The sequence below is a fragment of the Lepisosteus platostomus genome, chromosome 13 (genome assembly GCF_059453375.1).
Source record: "Lepisosteus platostomus isolate fLepPlt1 chromosome 13, fLepPlt1.hap1, whole genome shotgun sequence".
NCBI classification, from domain to species: domain Eukaryota; kingdom Metazoa; phylum Chordata; class Actinopteri; order Semionotiformes; family Lepisosteidae; genus Lepisosteus; species Lepisosteus platostomus.
Window position 1 is genome coordinate 10,603,137 of NC_142623.1, and position 21,864 is coordinate 10,625,000.

The window sequence follows — 21,864 nt, forward strand, 5'->3', positions numbered from 1 at the left end:
CCTGCAGGCTTGACATCATTCGCCTCCTCAGAATCTCTTCATGTTACAGCTAAGGATACCTCCCCCTGACTGATGCCAACCTCTGAAAATATCAATAATTTTATAATTCTATCATTTCTTTCAATCATTTTTGTCTTTACCTTATGGTTACCTTCCACTTCAAACAATTTGACTAGTGGTGTAACTAGTCATTGTGTCCCTACTGTGACCTACTGTATATTTCTGACTTGGAGTGACTGTGGTAGTGTGGTTGAAAGAAAGTATGCTCTTTGTCATTTAATATGTTGTTCAAGCAGTAATGAGCAGCTTTCTGATAGGGAGGATGAATGTCGTTTTAAGAAAATTTGACTCTCAAATGCCAGGCCATTATTTCGGTTATAAAAGAACAAACGCTTCTATCACGAGGCTAGGATATTATCACAATGTATTTGTTAGTATTACATCTCTAGGCCCTAAACTGTATGAAAAGACTCATATAGTTTAGCTGCGTGACGGAGTAATTTTATTAAATAAACGTTTATAGATACATGTAACTGGGTTTCTGTTTGAAGAAATTAACCATTTGACTTTTAGCGTTCATCAAAAAAGACATTTTTAACCTTTCGCCTGCGTGTCGAAATAGCAAATAGTTTTTAATTTCAGGTGCAGTCATCACCGAGTGCTGCTGAGCGTCTTGCTCTGTCGCTTGAATTAAGGGAGTCCTTTCGCGTCTGTGCGGTCGCTTTTTCCACAGTCATTTTGCGAGAACTGAGTTTCTGACTTGCATGACAGCCCTGTGTTATTTTGCCGTCGACGCATTAGAAATGCTCCAGTTTTCCTGCGGTCGGATTTTTCCTGCTGTCTGGTTGGCTGTGCTGTATTTTGTGATATCCAAATAAACCAGGGCGCTTCTGAGGGAGATGTTCCGCTTTCGACTTCTCTATAGAATCAGAAGAGTTGGAAGTACATGTTATGAATATATAAACGCGTGTGCGTGTTTAAAGACCCCTTCAAATATACAAAAACATATGTTTACTTTGGGTCTGGTCTGACATCTAATTCCAGTTGTGTTGATTTTGTTGTTGTTTAGAGGGAAGTGTCTGCGCTGTTAAAATATGTTTCGTTTTCCCCTTCCAAAAATAAACTGAGCTCATGTTCACGTATCCATGACATGCGTTTTCCCCTTTTAAAGATTTCCCACCCCCGCGTGTAAAAACCTACACCACACCACAAAATGCGACGGACTACTGCGACACAGGTTCCGAGCGATTCAACCCCTTTATCCAAAGCCGTTCAAGATTATGAGAAGTGGCAGATTGCGCTATCACCATGCAGATAAACTCCTGGGTGACTATATGACTATTTAAATTAATTTGGTCTAGAAGAAGCAGGTGTGACTTTCTTGTACCTATTAAAGATAAATTGAGTCCATTTTCCATCAGCAACCGCTCTGAAAGACCGCCAGTTACTGTAGGTTTATTGAGTCGCCCGCCTTCATCGGGCTACGAACGCTAGACTTTGGGGAGCATCGTCCTTCAAACGAAAACTTGGGTTTGCGAGGAAACTGGGCTCGGTGATTTTTTTTCCATTTTATTAATGGAACAAACGAAACAGGAATATTATATTTTGTCCATTTACTATTCTAATTTTTTGGCAATGTCATTTGTAATACACTACACCTTTTTTTAAATATTGGTGTACAGAGGAACACGCGTAATTAAAATCACTCGTTTGTTTTTTAAATGTTTGACCTTTTACACATCCAAACAGACGTATCGTCTAGACAGGTTTTTTTTTTTGTTAAAACAAACGGTATAGCGAAGTAAAGAATTGCTTGGACGCTTAGAAATGCAATACTATGTATGAAGGCATGAAGGCCACGCATACTGTACGTGCGTGAGTTTTATAAAAGGCAAACAAGGAGCTATGTCTCACGATGGGTATTTTCCCTCAATACCCGATTCTTATACTGTTACTCTGTATCTCTGTATCAGGCTAAGCGTTGCATGTTACAGTATACACACACGCTTTGAAAGCGGTGTCCTCATTGTCCTAACTCGGACAGTGTAAAATAATCTAGTTCATTTTCACTGATTTTTTTTGCAAACGTGAGTTTATGTGCTGACCGAGCGTTTCCGGTTCAAAGACTGGAGTGGCCTATTAAATACAATGGCAGTGCATAGGGGAACAATTCATTTTCTTTAAGCTTTTTTCTCTCCATCGTCTTGGTAGAGGTGATATTGAAGGAAAGTGTATTTTCGAGGCGGGGTGTCGATCATCAGTGACCAGTCGGAGCCTGACCACTGCCGACTCTTCGTTTTCAAAAGCTGAGCTGCTTTGCTGAAGCCGCTTTAACCCAACTGAGCGGGTAACCCCAGATCACATCAAAATGCATCTTGGAAAAAAAAATGTTTTCACTTTAACGCGCGTTGCCTTTCAAAATGTTGAATCTTGTTTTTTTATCGTTTAGCGAAGAAGAGATAAAAGACAAGCGCTTCACAAAAAACGAATTTTAAGATGATGAAGATAATTCAGTGCAGTTGGGACTGTCATACACGCGAAGGATTAGGCAAAGAAATTATGCAGCCCGTTAAAGCAGAAAGAATTGGTAATAATAATTAATGCTAATTCAATGGTCCGTGATCTTGCAACATGTATAACTTGGTAACGTTTACGTCCAAACATTAGGCCAGAAAGATTAGCGTCAAACATGCAGAATCTCCAGAGGTTGAATAGATGCATTAAATCTTTTTCTTGCTGTTTATGTGAAATAGCAGCTTCATGTTTTATCCCTTTGCAAGCACTACTTTGACTTGTCGCCTACTAATTGTTTATTGCAAGTGGTGGACCTGTTAGAGACCACTGACGGTATTCTAGAGATTAATGTTCATAAAGCTAAACCTCAAAACTCTAATCCAAATTTTGCTCAGTAGAACCATTGTTTCATATGATCAATTATTTAACAGAAATTGTACAGTATGTGCAGACATTACTGCAGCCAGTTATTCATACATTGGATTAGATGAGAAGGTTGTATTCAGAAAATAGGACTTGCAGGAGTTTACTCAGTGGCGTGACGTGAAACTTTCTGAAGTCTGTTCCACACATTATTCACGGTCTTCAGGCTGTTTTCGTGAAATGAGGAGAGAAAACAATTCTTTCAAACTGTGTCAACCTGTGTTGACCAGGTCTGAGCTCTGTTTAGGGTGATGATTTCATGAGATGTGCTTGGAATCTGGAAAGAAATCTCACAGGGCACTGCTAGCACACGTCTGTTTCGGTCCCGTTTTCTGTGAAAAAGACTATGCCTGTCGTTTCGGGGTGGAAATTCTCCTCCAATGATTGTCAAGGACTTCTCCTGGGTACACCTGTCTCTGGGACTAAGATCACTCCCTGCAGCCAGCGAATGCAGAGCGCTGCCCTGTCTCTGCACAGGATCACAGGCTAGACAGACCATTCCAGACGTAACATGGTTGAATGTGAAGGAACGTTAAGCTAATGCACTGTGTCCCAGAACAAACTGAGTAAAACACGATTAAAAGCATCTTGGAGGCACGCCACCCTACTGTTGTGTGCGTGATTGCTGCTCGGATGCAACTCGCCAGTGATTTCACAAAGCAAATAATCTTCTCTCCGCATTTTAGCGACAGAAAATGGCACAGACCAAACCACTTCCCACCCAAGTGATCTTTTATCCAGGGTAAGCTTCAACACCTTGTGATTTTGCCAGGAAAATGAGGATTGCGTAGCCCCCGCGATATCAGCTTCCTTGGTCGACTTCTACTTTTTTAGTTGCAGGAGTGTCCCGACCCCAAATGATCACACAAGATCCGCAATTATATGAAATCAGGCTCACCGCTGCAGCCTGCCGAACATCTGCAAACCGACTGGTCGAAAGTTAGGCGTTTATGAAGAGGGGTTATTAAAATTGTTATTCCTAATCGGGATCACCCTGGGTGTCGGGGCCGATGTTGCGGATTGCAGGGAGTGTGTGTGTGTGTGTGCTCGGTGCAGGCCCCGGGGCTCTGCATCGCTCGTGCGTGTGGAAGCAGTGCTGCAGTGAAAGCAAAATGCGCCTGCGCTCTCTCGGGGAAGCGGGAATGGGGGACGAGCCTGACCTTGATTGATTGGAATCAGAATCCACTTGACAGCAATTAATTTCCCGAATTAACTGTCTCCCTGCGTCCGCTCTCCTGAGCCCCGACATCCCTTCCCCTCCCCCTCCCCCCTTCCCCTCCACCCCATTTTTTTTTTCCAAAGGCAGATGAGGGCCCAATCAATATCTGCAATTCATTTCTGTACATCTGCCCCCTCCGCGAGCTCACATCTATCATCCTGTCCCGGACGTTACACTTAAGCAGAGACTTCTCACTCTGGGTAAGGGTGACGTGACACTGGTCAGGCCCGGACAGCCGATCCTGCGCCTTTGATCCGCTCGAGCAATTTGTGCCGTTTCTAGTCGAGCCTGCTGCCCCAATCTTTCCGGCTTTGGGTGTTTTTCACCATAAGGATTTTCTTTCCAAAGCAAAACATTTCTCTCTTCAATCAGCAGCCCTTGGCCTATATCATTCTGCACATTTTTTACCAAATAACTAAAATCCCTCTCCGTGGCACTCCAACCAGGGGACTGCTGCTCAAGGGTACGTTTTCCATTTATTTCCAGGTCATACTAAAAAACAGAGCATTTATATATAGTGCTTTTCCTGTGTGACACTCCATGAGGTGGTAGGTGGGGGGGAGCATATCAGGATAATGCTCCTGGGATGCTTTTCAGTTACATGCAACACTCCTGATTTTGTCCCATCCTACAAGGCAACGATTGCCCTCCTGCAGAAGCTTCTCCGCTCCCTTTTCTCCCTTCTTTCTTGGAAAATCATTCGCTCCGCGGTTCTACGCAGACTGCAGGGGAGAAAGTGTGCACCTCAAGGCGTAGCACGTGTGGGATGGGAAAGGACAGCCGCTGCTGTCGCCAAAGAGCAAATAAGACGGACTGACATGCGGGCAGATTGGAGGTTTCAGATTATTTTTGATGAGCCATTCTAAAAACGTAGACAAAGCACAACGCTGGTGTACGACCTCACAGGGTTTTTAGTTTTTTAAAAGAGATGGAGAGCACCGGGAATTCTTCATCTGCACGCCGAGGGTCAAGAATACTGTGACCCATGTGTGCCTGAGCTGAACAGTTTTGCTTCAGCGCACGTGAAGCAGGAAATAAGATACAGTGCTCCAGTAATGGTGACTCTAGCACAGCAGGGGGGTCGGGGGTTCGGAAAGAGAAATTAGGCCTTTCTGGCTGAGAAGGACCAGAAAGTGGGCACTGCACCAAACTGACTGTCAGTGAGAAGACAATGTGGGACTGGGGTAGGACAGACGCACCGTGGCACAGATCCCGCCCGTAACCCATCAAAAAGCACAAGACTACAGTTATTGACATAGAGGTGTAGTCTTGCAGAAAACGACTCCTCCAGTCTCTTTTGAGTCGGATTTCACATTCAGGTCTTCGAAGAAAAATTGATAGTGAGTTTGACTGCCAGAAAAATACAGACTGTCCTCTTCTTCCTCATTCCCCTCTTCATGTTAGTGCTGCTATTTATGCACGTTCCTATTACAGGCTGTATATTAAAGCTATTATGTAAAATCAGGTCTTAACTTCTTTGGTTTTTGTTTAATACAAAACATTTTTCATGTCTAAAATACAATCTGGAGAACTTTTACTACATCATAGTATACCAATTGGGAGTGTTGTGGTAATGCTTTTATTTCCAATGCCATCATTATAGAGTTACCGAGTAATATAAATGTTATGGTAATAATTGCAATTTAATTCGTAAATACCATTTCTTCTGTTTCATTGTAATTACAGCAGGAGCGACATACAGTATGGTTATAATGGTGCTTTCAGATACGATTCAGATTTACAGGGTTAAAGCCAATAGATACTGGATTGTTTCATTGTAATCACAGCTTAGATAACATTGCTTAGTAATGACATAGTTGTTGTGCTATTATAAAGCCATTTTGGAGCTGTGGATTATGTACAGTTGACCAGAAAGCGCCAAATACATTGCGAGAGTAAAGGAAGACGTTTCTGTTTCCTTTGTTACGGCTGTGGTTTGAGCCAGGCAGCGAGGAGTTAAAAAGCCCAGCTGATGTCTCTTTTAATGAATTGTCTCTAATGCACTGCGGTGGAGCTGACTGTGCAGTGATGTCATGGTCCGAGCTCTGCTTCAGCCTGCACGGGCGGATGGCCTGGGGTTGACAGTCTGATCTTATTAAATCCAATCTGAATGCCGCCACGTGCAAGAGCTGTATTCCCACATGAGTGAGTGCATTAAAATAAAGACCCAGCCTGGGGACTGAGCACCAAGTCCCTTGATTTGCTGTGCGTGGCTAGATTTGGATATTTGTATTTAGGAAATAGCTGTGCTCTGCTCAACCCAGAGTGTGCATCCTGGTACTTTTCTTCATTTAGGAATCCTTTGGAATGAGCTGAACACTGAAGATAAGGAGATCGAGAATTCGAATACATACCGGGTGATGCAGTTAACTGGATGGTACACTAAAAAGGTGCAACCTCCTTTGGGTTTTGAACTCCGAGTTCTGAACCATAAGTGAGGTTTGCTGCGGGTGGGGTTGGAATTGAAGAAAATAGATTATTAGGACTTTTATCAAATTAATCTGTTGTATGTTTTGATTTTCCTTGGTATTACTTTCAACATATGTCATAAATTGCATTCAAAGCAACCCCTTAGTCTTATATAGCATAGCTAGGCTAACTCTCATACTATGAAGCTTTTCCTCATTGATCACTGATGTACTGTATGCTTCCAAAAAACAGGCAGAACCAACTCCCTTACACATAATTTCCTGTTTATCCTAAATCTTTATAGCCGCTGCTGTTGGACTCTCCTACATTTAAATAGATCACCCCCTACCCAGCTAGAAGACACAAGCATAGCTGTAGAGGTAGTGAGCTAACAGCCATGTTTTCGCAGGCTGTGTCTGTTTTGCTATTGTGAAACGTGTGCATTTAAGGTTCCGGATCTGCCTATTGAGATCAACACAGAAAGGCTTTTTTTTTGCCAAAAACAATGAACAGAAGCATGTCAAAGCACAGTGAACAAGATCCTACAGCACAGCAGAATTCCCCTCCCAGCCCTCCCGCAGGGAAATAATAGAAATATCAAATGATAATTTTCTGTCGTGAAATATCACTGAACGCTGTGGTGATAAGGACAGAGTCGTTTACAAAATAATTTGCCCTAACATACGTTTTCGTATTATCTTTCTTGTCACAGGGACATTCAGACATCGGCGTGCTTTAGACATTGAAATCAGAAAAGCAGGAATCAATCCAGCAAGATCATCTGTGTGGCCACAATCATCCAAATGGGAAGTAGCTCATGGAAACACTTGATCTATGAATCACTGAAATCTGTTGGAGGGAAAAAAAGCAACAACTGGTTGTTGTGTAGCTTTGACAGTATTGGGTATTCAGATCTGTAATCTCTTTTTCATCTGATTTTTAAACTAAAATAATACATTTGCCATGTTTTTCTGAGTTTCAAGAACTGTATGTTGATTTATTGGATGACTCAGTTGAGCATAGCAATCAGATGCCAGCACCAGATGTACTCCAGAATTTTCAAACGAGAGTTTTCCCAAGTCTTCTCTTCAAGCAAGACCTCAGCTGAATTTGTACATGAAATATTTAATATCCAAAAGGATTCAATTAATAGAAAAAATGTTTAATTAAAGCTGCTTGTAACAAGGCTTACAAGTAAAGCAGGCCATTTAAAGCATGTTATGTAGTCGGGTTTGTGTTGTTCAGAAAGAACAGTGTTTTGTATATGCTATGGAGTGAGACTGTGGATAAGCATTGATGTGCATGTATTGTGATGAGATGTTGTTGACCTTAACTTTACATAACCATTTTTGCATAATGTATAAGCTGCAAAATGTTACGAACATAAGACCAGTAACGTTTTTGAAAGTATCAGCTTTGACAGCATAGCTCGGTAGCTTGTTCCATACTCCTACAACCCTTTGTGTAGAAAAGTGCCTTGTGTTCCTACACGTGCCTTGTGTCCTGTAGTATGTCTTTCACTGTTGGACTCGAGAAGTCCATGGGGTTACTTAAATGCATGGATATACACTGCCTCACATTACACAGAGGCTTGAATCTCAGTTTTTCCCATCTTAGATTAGCTTATGTTTCATGCAGCACGATACGCTTCTCTACCTTAGGTGTCATCTGCTAGGAGTTTGCTACATTCATGAATTTGATCACAGCCCCCTTGAATTTCTTTGGCAATTTCTGCAGTGTTTGCTGTTCCTCCCATTTTGGTATCCCTTGCAGACTGAAAGAGACTACTATAGCAACTGTATCAGAATCTAGCTCGTTGCTATGAATTAGGGAAAGAAGTGGTTCTAATACAGATCCCTGTGGTACTCCACTAATTACCTCATCCAATTCGAGCAATTACTTCTTATCTGTACTTTATTTTCTGCCCAATACCCAAGCCTTAATTCAAGTATGTGCATTACCTTGAATTCCTACTGACTGCAATTTGAGAATTCATCTTTCATGAAGAATTTTCTGAAAAGCTAAATATACCATTTAATGTACACTGTTTTTATCCAATGCTACTTATTCTTGCTCATAGCAATTTAACAAGTCAATTAAGTAAGACTCACTTAAGGTGCCTTGAGAATGCTCAGATTGAAAAGCCCTACATACAAATAAAATTGATTTATACATTTTCTGAATCCATGTTGACTCTCCCTTGGACTGTATTGCAATAAAAGGTTCCACTAGTTTAGTGCTAATTGTTGTTTCCACAACCTCTCATGTAGTAGAAACTGGACTTATTCGCCTATAATTGCTTGCTGGTTGGGGGCTGCATTAGTAAAGTTCTAGTTAGGGGGCAATACCCCTCCTGTCTCAAGAGACTGTTGGAAGAGTTCTGTTGATCTCTTCTGGATAATAACTCTTGTTCTTGTGCTTTTCAGGTCTTGGAGATGTGTTTCTGTGAAGTATGTCTGGCATCTGAATCACACCTCCGAACCCTTCTATGCTTATATTGTTTAATCCAGAAGTTGGTCTTTTCACAGCCTGGGGAATGTTATCTGTTCCTTCCTTGGTAAAAACCTACGTGAAATATTCATTCAACACATGAGCCATTTCCCTGTAATCATCTATCGTTTTCCATCTTTATCTCCTTTATTTCCTGTTCATTTGCTGTTGTAAGTGCATTTGAGAAGCAACCTGGAGAAGCCTAGGAGTTGAACTGACAGACAGGCGGAGGGGTTCTTTGCTGAAGACATGTAAATTCGCGTTGGCCGAGATAATAATGATAAACTTTATTTTATTCAGCGCCTTTAAAGGTGGCTTCTCAAAGCGCTTTACAGAACGACAGCAACAACTAAAAAAAAATCCAACACATGCATAATGAGAATACACAATGAGAGAAGACAGTAGATGAGGGGACTGAATACAGTAGGAGCAGAGGGGTGAACAACAGAACCAGTTAAGCAAAGGCTCTTCGAAAGAAGAAGGTTTTGAATCTAGATGTGAGTTATGGTCGGCGTACAAATTTGGGTGAACTGTTTACTGAGCCCGATCTGAAACAACAGCTAGGAAAAGGTGTAGAGAGAGAACCCTTTTTAATGAGGCATTGGCTGACTCACAGAGGGGGATTTCTAGTCAAGCGTCTTTCAGAGGAGCCCCGCACACACTCAGATTAACCCTAATCGTGAGCGCTCCCGCTGCAGATTTGGGTGAGAAAATCAGATGGCGGAGACGCGTGGCTGGCAGGTGGTAAAGAGGTTAATTTGATGAGTCCAGTGGGGACAATGAGCCGGGGGGCGGGGAGGGGGTGTTGTGAGGCACGTGTCCAGTCTGCAGGTGTCTTCTAGATTAAAACTGAATAATCTCTGAATCCGGGGGGCGTTTAAGGCAGCGGAGTCTTGCGGACCGCAAGGCACAAAGTGAATTTGTCAGCGTTTATTCTTGGTATGGATCTGGGTAGCCCGGGAGAAAAAACGCTAGCGGGGCGGTCGAAGAGCCTTCTGTGCCAATATGTGTATATATTATATATGAGCGTGAATGTACATATACCTGTATATCCACATATAAATGAGATGCGGAGTATTGGCAGTAAAGCTGCAAGCAGTTCCAAAAGTTGTGATGTTTAATAAGTGAATTTTCTTCTGGGCCACTGAGTGTTTTCCTTCAGATAATATACAGAAATTCTCGTATTGCTTGCAGCGCAGGTTAAACTCGTGACCAGGGAAAAAAAGAAAGAACGTCAATCTTACTATGTTTCATGTTTAGTGTCCCTTTAAATCTGGTTATAAAGACGAGCGAGAACAAGTGGTGGCGAAAGGTTTGGAGAGCAGAAATTTTTACACGTGTAAAAAATGTGGACCTGGCGAGCCGTAGAAATGTAGATGAATACGGTTCTTCCTGTCGACACGACGCAGTTTTACTGCGCGACAGTGATTTCTGATGTCATGTGCAGGCAGACATTTCTATGGTAAAGGCCATTAAATGACAGCTAAAAGAGACCAGTTTTGCAGACGGACAATACTTGGCAGTTTTAAATCTCTTCAGAGCTGCTGTGGCACCTGAGTGTTTTAACCGCTCATTTTGATTCCCCACCGCTCTATTTGTATATGATGCGTGGTATTTTACACACAAAAAAATACCTTCTTATTCACTGCGTAGCTTCGCTCCCTGAATGTGGCGGACTGGTGGGGGGCTTTTATTTAAGAGGAGGACTGGCCTCTGAAAAACTGTCATATTCTCAATTTTTCGGTAGTTTAAGCATTCTACCCTCTTGGCTACTCCAGCTCCCTGCAGTGTTACAAAACGGGGATTGATACAGCCAACGCAAACCACACACGTCTCTTTTTCAGCCCCTCTAAGAAATCGCAATACTCCGATTACTTAATTTCAATCTCTCTTAATAAAAAGGAACGGGAATGTGGGATTCGGAAAGATAAAAAAAGTATGTTACAGAGCGAAATTTTCAAACGACTCAGAAACACCCACACATCCCAGCACAGATCAAAGCACTTAAAGTCCATTAAAATGCAATATGTCTCACTTCCTTTACAGCATTGTATATAATGGAAGATTCCCGAACATGTTTCTACTTCCTACGTATTGTGGCATCTTTTCTAACAGTATATTACAGTATATTCCTAAGAAACAGCACTTTTTACATGCACCATAGCAAGTGCATTTTGGTTTTCCAAAAAGAAATCGGTAGTTATATTCTGTTCACAATATTTTGCAATATGTTGCAGCGTATCGCGTCATAAATGTCAATTATTTGTGGAAAAAAACATGCATTTCAGTATGCTTTTGGCCATTTTTGTAAATATTGCTAAACGTGTAGGAGTTTTTACGTTGCTGTGACATTTGTGCGCCTTACGCAGGTTTTCCCTGAAACGCTGTAACGCAGTAGACACAGTACTGAAGTCTTTTCTTTTGCTGGGTAGTGACTTTGTGTAGAGCTGACCTCAAGACATTTCACACTACGGACAGTACAGTATCGGTAAATGCGGGCCAGTGAAATTTTGTTGCCGATGATGGATGACCCGCTGGGTCGCCGTTAACTCCTTCTCTCTCACAGAACGAGCGCCTGCCTTTGTGCAGTCAATGGCTGACGGCGAGGTGTCTTCTCCCCCTTGGGGATAATAAAGGCTCGCCCTCGCTCTCAGACAGACCGTGCTTTCGCTGCTTCTCGATAACACGGGTAGCAGATACCACGCAAACCCCTTTAAGCTCGTGAAACTGAGCGACTCTACCCCAGCCGTTTAATAAGGGTACGGGTACAGTTGTGCCCCCATGACTCCTACAACGTTGGTTTTTTCCCTTTCTGAAGGAATAAACACATTAAAGATAATTGTAATCATACTTAATTCTTAAAATTATTATTTTTTGCTTCAGCAAGCGCTCCTTTCCGCAACAGTAATACATTTTGGCATTGTCACTGTGCCCACGTAATGTCCCATTTCTCTGCTCCTCTCTCATTCCCTTTCTCCCTCATATTCGCTCCTAAACCCTAAGGCCTTTCACCCCACTGAGCTTTTGTTGTTGTTTTCCAGCCAGCCTAAACTCATCATTGATGTCGGCGCGGAGTGACGCGCCGCGCGTAGCGGCAGATTGATGTCCGCCGACGCCTCCTTTCGTCAGCTATTAGGAAGCCGGACAAAGGTGCTGTCTCGCAGTGCACTGATCAAGCCAGAGACAAACACGGGAGACTTCAAGGCACCCATTAAGCAGCTCCTTGAAGAGCGGTGAGCTCAGAATCCAAACAACAAAACGTTAAGGAAACGACTTCAGTCGAGGGGCCATATTTACCCAAATCAGTAATTTCAAACGGTTTCAACGACTGTATTTATAAATATTTAATACCAACATTATATTTGTCATCTACATTATATCTTCAATGCTGCATGTGATAATGAAGAGCTATGGATCCAACCATTTTCTAACTGCTTTATCCTGTTCAGGGTTGAATTCACATCAGGGATGTGTCACGCCCGGTACACCTAGAGGGCGCTCTACTTCTCTCCTGTTCCTAGTTCTCTGTGATTATTCTTTTCTTTCTGATGTGTGTTGTTGTGTAGCCTATTTATTTCTTGCTTCTGCTCTGCTCCTCGCTCAGCATTGAGGTTCGGATGTCCTGAAACCCGCCTAGCACTAGGTCGCCCCACGTCCACTACCTGAGGGCATAGGTTTCTATACGGCATATACGGGCTAACCCCCGTCTCGCCGCTACGCATAGGGTCTTTTTCCGCTCTCCTGCCATTCCACGGTTCGTCCCTTCCGACAATCGTGACAGGATGTGGAGGAGCCAGAACCTATCCTGGCAAGCAAATGGGGTACACCCTAGATGGGACACTAGGCCATTGCAGGGCAGACACACAAACACAACCACACACCAGGGCTAGTTCTCCCAGAAGCCAGTTACCTTCCCAGCATGTCTTTGGACTGTGGGAGGAAACCAGAGTATCTGGGGAAAACCCACGCTAACCTGGAGAAAACATACAAACTTCCCACGGATAGCATCCCAGGTTCAGAAGTGAACCCAGGGCATCGGCGCTGTAAGACAGCAGTGTTAACCACTGTACCACCATGCCACCCACTGTCAAGAATATAATGTGAAATATTGCAGTATTTGAAACCGTCTTTCAATATGTGAAAGCCCTGTTGCAGGTTTCAGGAGCTGCCTTCCCCATTCCTGCTGAGTCATTCTGTGCCTCTCCCCTCTGACTCAGCTTTCCAGCTCTCTCCTGTGTCTCCTCTTCCTCCCTTGAAACGTTCATTTCCTCCACCTCCTCCTCTGAGCAAAATCCCATTTCCACCTTCGCTAACATCTCCGACAAACAGTTCGTCTTGTAGCTATGAGAAGGAAAATCATGCTTAAAAAGCCCTGTAGCTGCAGACAACTGGAGCACAAGCCCACCACCGTTGGGCTGCAAGATGGCCTCTGTAGAACTCGGTCACTCTTTGACTAAACTGGTTCCTTTGATTCCTGATCTTAAAATTAAATAACAAGTTGAGGTGGTGGCATTCTAAAAATATATTAACAGGAAGTCCACACTTGCAGAAATGCACTGACAGGTTCCGGTACCTGAAAAAACTTCTCTGACACCATCTGACCACCATTTGACATCTTTTTAAGGAGTGTCATGTCGCACAAAGCTGCAGGAATGGGTTCTGGCTCTGGAATGAAGATTTATCGCATGTCTTTGTTTTTGTGAGGATGGCATTTTATGTGCATCACAGCTGCTCTTTGAAAGCTTGTTCGCTGAATTCTGAGCCATATTGCTCGCATTTAGAAAAATCAAAACTAAAACGATTGCTTTAGTGATGCCGTCCAGATTTTTTAATACTATGATGCTTGATTTAGATTGGATTGGCTCCCAAAGTCCTAAATAATAAAACTCTTCCACAGAGCCTGTGGAACCTGTATTACTGTACATTCTAGTGGACACACAAGACCATTGAGTGTAAAGGTATTGTGATTCCCAGAAACCTTGAAATACTGTTACCAACAAATCCATCTGGGCTTATTTGAGATCCTGCATTCTTGTGTGCTTATTTACATTTTGAACCTTGGTATCTAAGGATGTATAAATATCAAATTGTGCCAGTCTCTGCAGGAGCCTTTGCTAAATGGTCTGCAGCACATACCCGATTACATCAGTGGTCCTATTTCCCATCTTCCTCCCTCCTACAGGCTATGGAAAGAGAAGGGAGTTTCATGTCACAAATAAGCAGTTCCTGCAAGAACCACGAGACTGGTGACAATGAAGCTGATGATGTGTTCTTGCTTGTGTCAAATCTCTATCTGAACAAGGTGCTACAGACAAAACATCCAGCTAAGGAATGTAAAATAGTCCATGAGAAAATACAGGGTTATTCATTTGCAGTGATGTTTACAGGCATATTTCCTTGACAATGTATGGATCAACCTTTTAAAAAGGAGCTTCTACAGGTGTGTCCCAAGCCTAGAATTCCTGCTTCCCTGCAGTCTCTTGTATAGAAGGCTATGTGAAGAATCTACTCAAGACTTTAAATGCACCCTTCCGCCATATTAATTTATTTATTGTTTTTAAAAGGGAACGTGATGCAGATCAGACAAATTTAAAGGACTACTGTTTGTCAGTCCTATTGCTGCAGAAGCACCTCCAGATTAAACAGGCCCAGATGTAATGTGAGCGATTTTGCAATGGATTATTTCACAACAATCAGGTCTTTTGTCTATGGACAACCCTTGTGAGTACATCTGTTGCACAGAAAGGAGATGATTCTGGAGCAGGTGACAGTGAGGCATGTAATTCTAATCAGGAAATGCTGATAGCAGTACTAGGTAGTACTTTGGAAGCAGACTGACAGTCCAATTAAAACAGAGACAGTTTATTATTTTTGTTTTTCTAACACTATTAAAGTTAACAGACAACACTTTGCTTTTTCATTGCATTTTCCTCGCTTTATAAATAAAAGATGTCTACTATCAACACACAATCTCAGACACCTCTGGACACATCAACAAAACTGTAACACACAGACTTGACTCTGCCCATTCACGCATGGGCAACTGGAGGTCACTTGCAGGACAAAATCCTTGCATAAGTCCTCCTAGGACACTCCAGTCAAGCACAGAGCTACTGATAACTATGAGGAAAAGCTATGGAAAAAATCATAAAGCTTTTAGTTTTTGCACGTGTCTTCCTTTGTGTTTCAGAAAAATACCCCTTCCTGGTTCTTCATCTGACACACAGTTGTGCTCAAAATACTCACCTAAGGGTATTTGTGCCTTAAGGCCTCTGAAAAATAAATGGCAGCTTAATGCCCCTCGATCAGAATTTACTATGGGGAGCACTTAAGCATTGCTAAGCTAGCCCTTTGCATTGCTACAAGCATTTCATTTCTAAAATATTTCTTTACCAAGAATGACAAAATCCAGGCTACTGTCTGAGCCCACATCAACGAGGAAACAATGAAACTAATGATGGCCAGCAAATGCTACATTAATTGATTGATCTTTTTTCAAGAAGCCAAGCATTTCTGCGTGGACCTTTCGAGACTTGTGCAGAAACAGAAAAAAAAAACCCTGCATCCTCCAGCCCAAACCTGGTCTTTTCTCCCACCCGAGTGAACAATTAAACTCCACAATGCAGCGTTACGTTAACACATTATTCTCCCCCAGAACATCACAGCCTCTTTTGTATCCGAACTGCAGGAGCTGAACAATATCCCGAACAAGTTGTTTGGGGGAGAAAAGGCAATCGTCTTATCAAATTAAATGCATTAAAAAAGCAGAAAGAAAACAAATCCGCACATAACAAGAAAATCGGGTATTAGCCACTCGGTAACACACTTCACATCACCTAAGGTGTTGTCAACATCAACAGACACCCTAATTGAGGTTCCTAGAAGAAAATGCTGCTCTGTTTCTCCCTACTTACACTCTTGTGGCTTTGTAATTACCTTGCATTTGCATTGCAAAGTCCCTCGAGCAGCCTTTGAGCTTCATTGTAGGTGATGAGGCTTCATTTTCCAGTGCAGACAAAGAAACAGGCAGAGGGAGAGGGAGGCAGGGAAGGAGACAGAGGAGAAGCAGCTCTGTAAGGTAACCTATTCACCCCCAGCCTTTAGCAGTCTGCTGTAAATACCTGCTTCTTCCCAGCATGCACGGACAGGGCGCTTAGCTCACACAGCCCCCGGTGCTCACAGGGACCCGGCGTCGGCCATCTATCAAAGCATCCTTTCTGTGTAGCATGTCTGTCAGCCCTCCGATGGATCTGGCAGCGCAGTGTTTACAGGTCTGAGGATGGATGGTGACACTGAGGCATCGTCTCTGTAGGGGGACTGGGTGACAGTGCTCCAGAACCGAGAGGGGAGGAACTGAGGATGGCACAGGGGGCTCAGAACTCCTGAAGGCAGGGAACCTCGGATCTAAGAGCTGTGAAAGGGAACGATTTTTACACATATATATAGAACGAAGGTGCAGAGCTTGGTGGGGGTTTCAATCCCACAAAGGGTGTATAACAAGGGTCAGGGTATACTGCTGATAGCACAGAAATGTATTCTGTGCCTTCTGTTTCCGTGACTCTCTTTTCATTTACTTATATGCCGTCTTATTAATTGCGACTTGTTAAATGATCTTTAGTACTGGCTTCTGGGGCCTTTATAGTACGCAGGCTTTCTTTGAGTGAACATGAGGCCACGTTCCAAAATCAGTGGCGACAACCTAGAGGACCCAAAACAATGATCATCAATAAGAATGGTGTCTCACTCTGACTAGGGGAACAGGTTTTCTAAGTTGTAAGGTCAGTCATGAGCGAGCAGCTTCATTCCTGCAGTTTTCTTTTTGAAACAGTCGTTGTTTTGGAGTATATGCTTCCATTAATAAATTTACTTTGTTGTTTTAAAGTTTGCTTTCATTTTCTGATAACTGTAATAGCCGTTCCAAGTCTTCAGTAATCTTTTTAAAAATGACAGTACTTGAAATAGTAGTTCCTTGAGGACGAACAGGAGTCATGCGATCTGATTCCTTCTGTTATGGAATTGCTGCTCAGAGTCGGCTTGTGTTGGCCGGAGTGGAAAACGGCAGCCATCTTGGAACAGCCTGTCTTCACGATTGACCTTGCTGCCGAGACAAGGCCGCCTCAGGCCTGTGCTGGCTGGCACCCTTTTCTTGCAAGCGTAAAGCCCTCACGGTCGCAAAATCCTGCGTATGTCACAACAGAAGACCAGCAAACAGTGCAGGCTGGGCTCGTAGAGGAAGCAAAGAGCATAGCGGTACATTAACCAACAGTTTTTTGGACGCGTTTAGAAAGGAAACCTGTGTATTTGGGTGGGGATCACAGGTGGGGAGGAAGGCCCAGATTTCCAGTGCAGCTGATGAATCAGATTTTGTACCTACAAGGGACGTCCATGGGTCTCATTTAGTTGAGTCCTCTTTGCTCCCATTGTCCTTCTTGGACGCATTTAAAATTCTCTTTGCGGTCGTTTGACCTGAATCAGTAGTTCTTGCGCTGGCAATCCAGTCCCTGATTCAGTGATTAATTTCATTCAAGATTCGGCCCTGCCACAGTGAGATTCGCTGCCTTAATGACACCGCCTCTGCCCCACTCTTGAGCCCCCTGTGGAGAGGCATGATGCTTTTTTAATGGCCTGTGATTATTATTACTTGAAAATCAACCAAATTTAGGGAAGGAATTTCTTGAGGATAACTAACCCTGCAAACAATGAGTTTGGATGTCTTCTCTTCTGTGACACACTCACTATGAACAGATCGAGGTATTTTGTTGTCATTTTTTTCATTTAAGATGGTTTGCATTAAGGCCTGAAATATAATCAAAAGTCATTCCTTTAAAAATAGAAGTTGAACAGGCCAAACTGAGAATGTTTATGTGATCTGGGATTAGAATGGAATATTGATTTTTATTTTCTTGAGGCTGATGTTGATTGTATCACAGAAGGAAATACACTCGGAAGAAAATAGGCCTATTTTTTGGACAAATTGTGTGCCAAAAAGGTCTAAAAACTGAATTAACTACAGCACTATTAACAATGCCTCCAGCATGGTGCATGTTGATAAGTGTATCTTTTATCGTAAACAGGAGAGAACATTTTCAGGTTCATTACATCATATGGTTAGAATAATGCCATGATGAGGAGAACAGAAGGACGTCCAGCTTTTAAACAGAATAAATATAAATTAGTCAGGACATGAACTCACTTTGTATTTATGCTTGTTGTTGTCATCTGGGCAGTGTCAAACCCTGTAGAGCTTTGTTACCTGCATGTACAGCCTAAGCTATCCCCTGTAATAACTGGATTTTGCTCTACTGATTAAAAATTGAGGATTTTAAGGTAGTATCACTATTACTATTCTATGTTTTGTTTTGAAAAGAAACAAAATGAGTGCAGAACACGAACCTGGGGAATGTACAATTTATTTCAGCTTCCCTGCTTTCTGTCACTGCTGCAAGGTCTCAGAAGACAGGTTAGGAGGGGCTCTGTCCTTACCGCACTGGAGTTCTTTCAGAACGGCCAGGGAAAACATCATATAATACACCAGCACACACAGACACGGGGCTCAGGCTAGCAGGATTTCGTATTCCTGATTGGTCATCAAACCCTCCATAAAGGACCTCCCATCTGGTACCTGAACCTGTTAAAGTCTGAACCTGTTACAGGACAGTTGGGAGCTATTGTGCTGTGAGACTTAGTGGCAAGCCCCTTCCTTAATTCTAGAGCTGCACTGAGCTCTTCTGTTTTTTTTCTGTGTGTACGCTATGTGAGGTAGGAGATCTGTCTTCTGCATCTATTACGCCAAAGCAGGAGGGGGCACATACACACTCGCTGGCACACATCTGATAACTGAAAGCACCTGACTATACAGTAGAAATATAGATGTGATATAAACTTGTGTGTTCACCTGATGATTTGAATTCTGCTGTATTCCCTCTAATTTCTTGCTTTACGTGCCTCAACATTTCACTCATCTCTTACATAGCCTCCTTTGCACTTTAACTGTATGTCATTTTCTTCTAAATGAACAGTGAAACACAAACCAGAGGGCATGAGTAGACGCTATGTGGGAATGCATTTAAAACTGAGAACAGAAGGCACATTTTTATGCAAAGAGTTGTGGGAGCATGGAACAAGCTACCCAGACATGCTGTTGAAAGAAGCCGATGCCCTGGCTTCTTTCTTGAAATTGCCAGATGCGATCCTCAAATCCATTAGTTTCTAACTGCCAAACACGTTAGCTGGGCTGAATGGCCTCTTGTTTGGAACATTTTAGATCCTTGCTCAACTTCAATTATGTTTTTCTTTCCACAATACTAGATCTTTCCTTTTTGCCTGTGCGGAATTTCACTTCCATTCCGCACAGCTGGAGCACAGTGAGCTGCGTCAGGCCAAGAGGACATAATGAGTGTTTTCTTTTTCTTTACTCCTAAGGATATAAGAAACGTTACAGATGAGAGGAGGGCCACACAGCCCTTCTTACTCATTTGTTTGCTAGTAGCTTATTGATCCCAGGAACATATCCAAACATTAGACCAGCAGTCTGGCTGGGCTGTTTGTTCAATACTCCTTCGGCCTTGTTGTGTATTTGTGTATTTAGATGTTTGTCTTCCCACTTCCAGAAGAGACAAAGAAAAGGAACTTTGACCTTGAGCTGTTAAAAAAAAAGACTTTTGAAGTGAAACTGTTTGGAAAGCAAACATGAAAAACATTGGATGCACACTGGTAATTTGTATGGAAATCCCAGCTATTACCACTCAATGTCAACTTGTCATATGTAGACAAATGTGCTCACAGAATGACTTCTATAAAGAACGACCTATTGTGTGCTGTATCTCCATCGCTAGAGTTCCCACTGAAACTTGCAGTTCAGTCGCTTTTTTTGGTGGAACTATCGATTTCTGTCGGAATGTGGGCAATACAAGTCCTTTCTAATACGCTGTAATGTACTAAATATTATTTCAGATCAGAATTTCCACTATTTTCATTTTCAGCGTATACAGAATGTTAAAGGACATTGCAAATACCAGTGGAAGACTCTTCGCTTTTCTCAAAATCGCTTTTTAGCGAACCATGTACACTGACACCACACCAGTTCATTTTCACACACCCCACAAAATGTCTTTAATGTTGCTATTTATTATTCTCTTTTCTACAGCGAAGAGTGTATTGGTCTCTCAAAGCAGAATGTAATACCAGCTAATTAACATTCAGATGCCGAACTTCCGGTAAAGTATGAATATTCATGTTCGTGGGGTTTCGCTGCTGCTCTTCCTCTGCGTTGCTGTAACTGGAGTGACGCTTCCGGCCGAGTCCCGCTGCCATGTTGCTGTGGTTCGGAGTCATTCCGCTATTAGCAGCGCCTCTCGCCCGCTGCCAGCTCGCAGACATGGCAGCGAAGACTCAGTTACCCAGCAAAGAGCAAGCCCTAAAAGGCAGGCCAGACAAAATGGTTGTTGCAGGTAAACACGCTTTCGTAATACACACATCGGTTTTGATTTCCGTGCTACGCTGAGTTTCTACTGTCACGAAGTTCCCTTTCCCGGCTATAGCGACCAATAGCCACATGCTCACACTGGATCAAAGGTGCTAAGTTGCAAATGTTGTGGCTACAAAATGTTTTTTTTCTTTATCACAATCACAATGAGAGGCAGCTACCCTGCGGTCGGCTGCTTCTTTTATACCTATGCAACTTTTATTTAAAGCGGTAATGTCCCGTGTTGTTTGCTTGTTCGATTTGGGCACAATCGGCGATCATTTCCTTAGTACAAGACACACAAAGTGTTATTTTCTGCAACTGTTTCATCACTGTCCAAAATCTGTAATTAATACGATCACTCAGAACTGTTTGCACGCAAGAGTCTTGGGACGCCTCTGTGTTTGCTAGTTATGTAGCATATGCTTCCTGTGAGTCCTGGGTTCTGTGCCCGATGAGACTACAAGCCCTTGTTCTCTTGCCCAGGGTCTGCTCACGGTAGGTTGCCAATACCATGCAGCCCCGTAGCTCCGCAGCGTGGACAGCTGCCATAAACCGAGCGCTTGAAGTTACAAGTGCAGACAGAACTTGGAGACCATGCAACAGAAACAAAGTTATGCACTAACCCATTATGTGTAATAAATAAATCCTTTAGGAGAAGCACTGTATGTGTGCATTCTGATGGATTTCGGCACAACCCTAGATCTGACTAAATCCCATCAATGTTTTAAGCTCCTTCTTTTGAATCACATTAAATATAATTGAATCCAACATGAGTGCTGAGATAACACATGGAGTATACGAAGAATAGAATATGTCATATGTAAGTGCTTGGAAGACACTACCTAGTTCTTCATATAAAGAATTCAAGTATTTGTTTATTAGTTATTGGTGAACATTCTAGTGAGTTATACTTAAAATGTTCCAGTAAATTAACAAGCTAGAGGCTGGATACCCAAAGTGCAACTTTCTAGACATCTCTTACATACGTTACTGGGTCCTATAATATACTGGACAGTGTTTCACAGCTGGTTCTTAAGGCCTTTAATACATTAGCAAATGAGCTTTTCAGCTGTGTATATTCACATTTTATTGTACTCAGTTTCAACAGGTTCCTCACCATAGATCAAAACAGACGTAGGGTTAAGACAAGACCACTGTTGTGTATTTCTTGTGCTTCATTTGTTGAAAGCACGATATGCTCCATCCTTCCTGTGGAGGTGAACAGTTTTTTCTTTCGCAGTCTGACTTGCATGCTAGGCCGTGTTAAGTTGCAGCTCACCTTGTGCTTTGCTGGAGCTGGCTAGGCCATATTTTAGTCACACACGAGTGCCGTCAAGTAAGT

The 21,864-nt window shown here is 42.6% G+C and overlaps 1 protein-coding gene and 1 long non-coding RNA gene across 4 annotated transcripts in view; both read left to right on the forward strand.

Moving 5' to 3' along the window:
* Window positions 1-80: 80 nt before the first annotated feature.
* Window positions 81-17,383, forward strand: LOC148649880 (uncharacterized). Of its 2 annotated transcripts, none has more exons than XR_015925959.1 (4): window positions 81-374; window positions 7,278-9,122; window positions 11,622-11,744; window positions 12,097-17,383. It is a non-coding gene; the product is annotated as an uncharacterized LOC148649880 (long non-coding RNA). The 2 variants fall into 2 exon arrangements; XR_015925958.1 differs by lacking the exon at window positions 81-374 and adding an exon at window positions 1,209-1,326.
* Window positions 17,384-20,284: 2,901 nt separating this feature from the next.
* The window catches only part of msrab (methionine sulfoxide reductase Ab), a 54,802-nt gene continuing 53,222 nt past the window's right edge, over window positions 20,285-21,864 (forward strand). The window contains exon 1 of one of the 2 annotated variants that reach the window (XM_088603089.1): window positions 20,285-20,505. In XM_088603089.1, the coding sequence (XP_088459215.1) occupies window positions 20,367-20,505 (139 nt within the window). In that variant the 5' untranslated portion in view covers window positions 20,285-20,366. The remainder of the gene's footprint in view (window positions 20,506-21,864) is intronic. The other variant, XM_088603088.1, reaches the window with a different exon arrangement.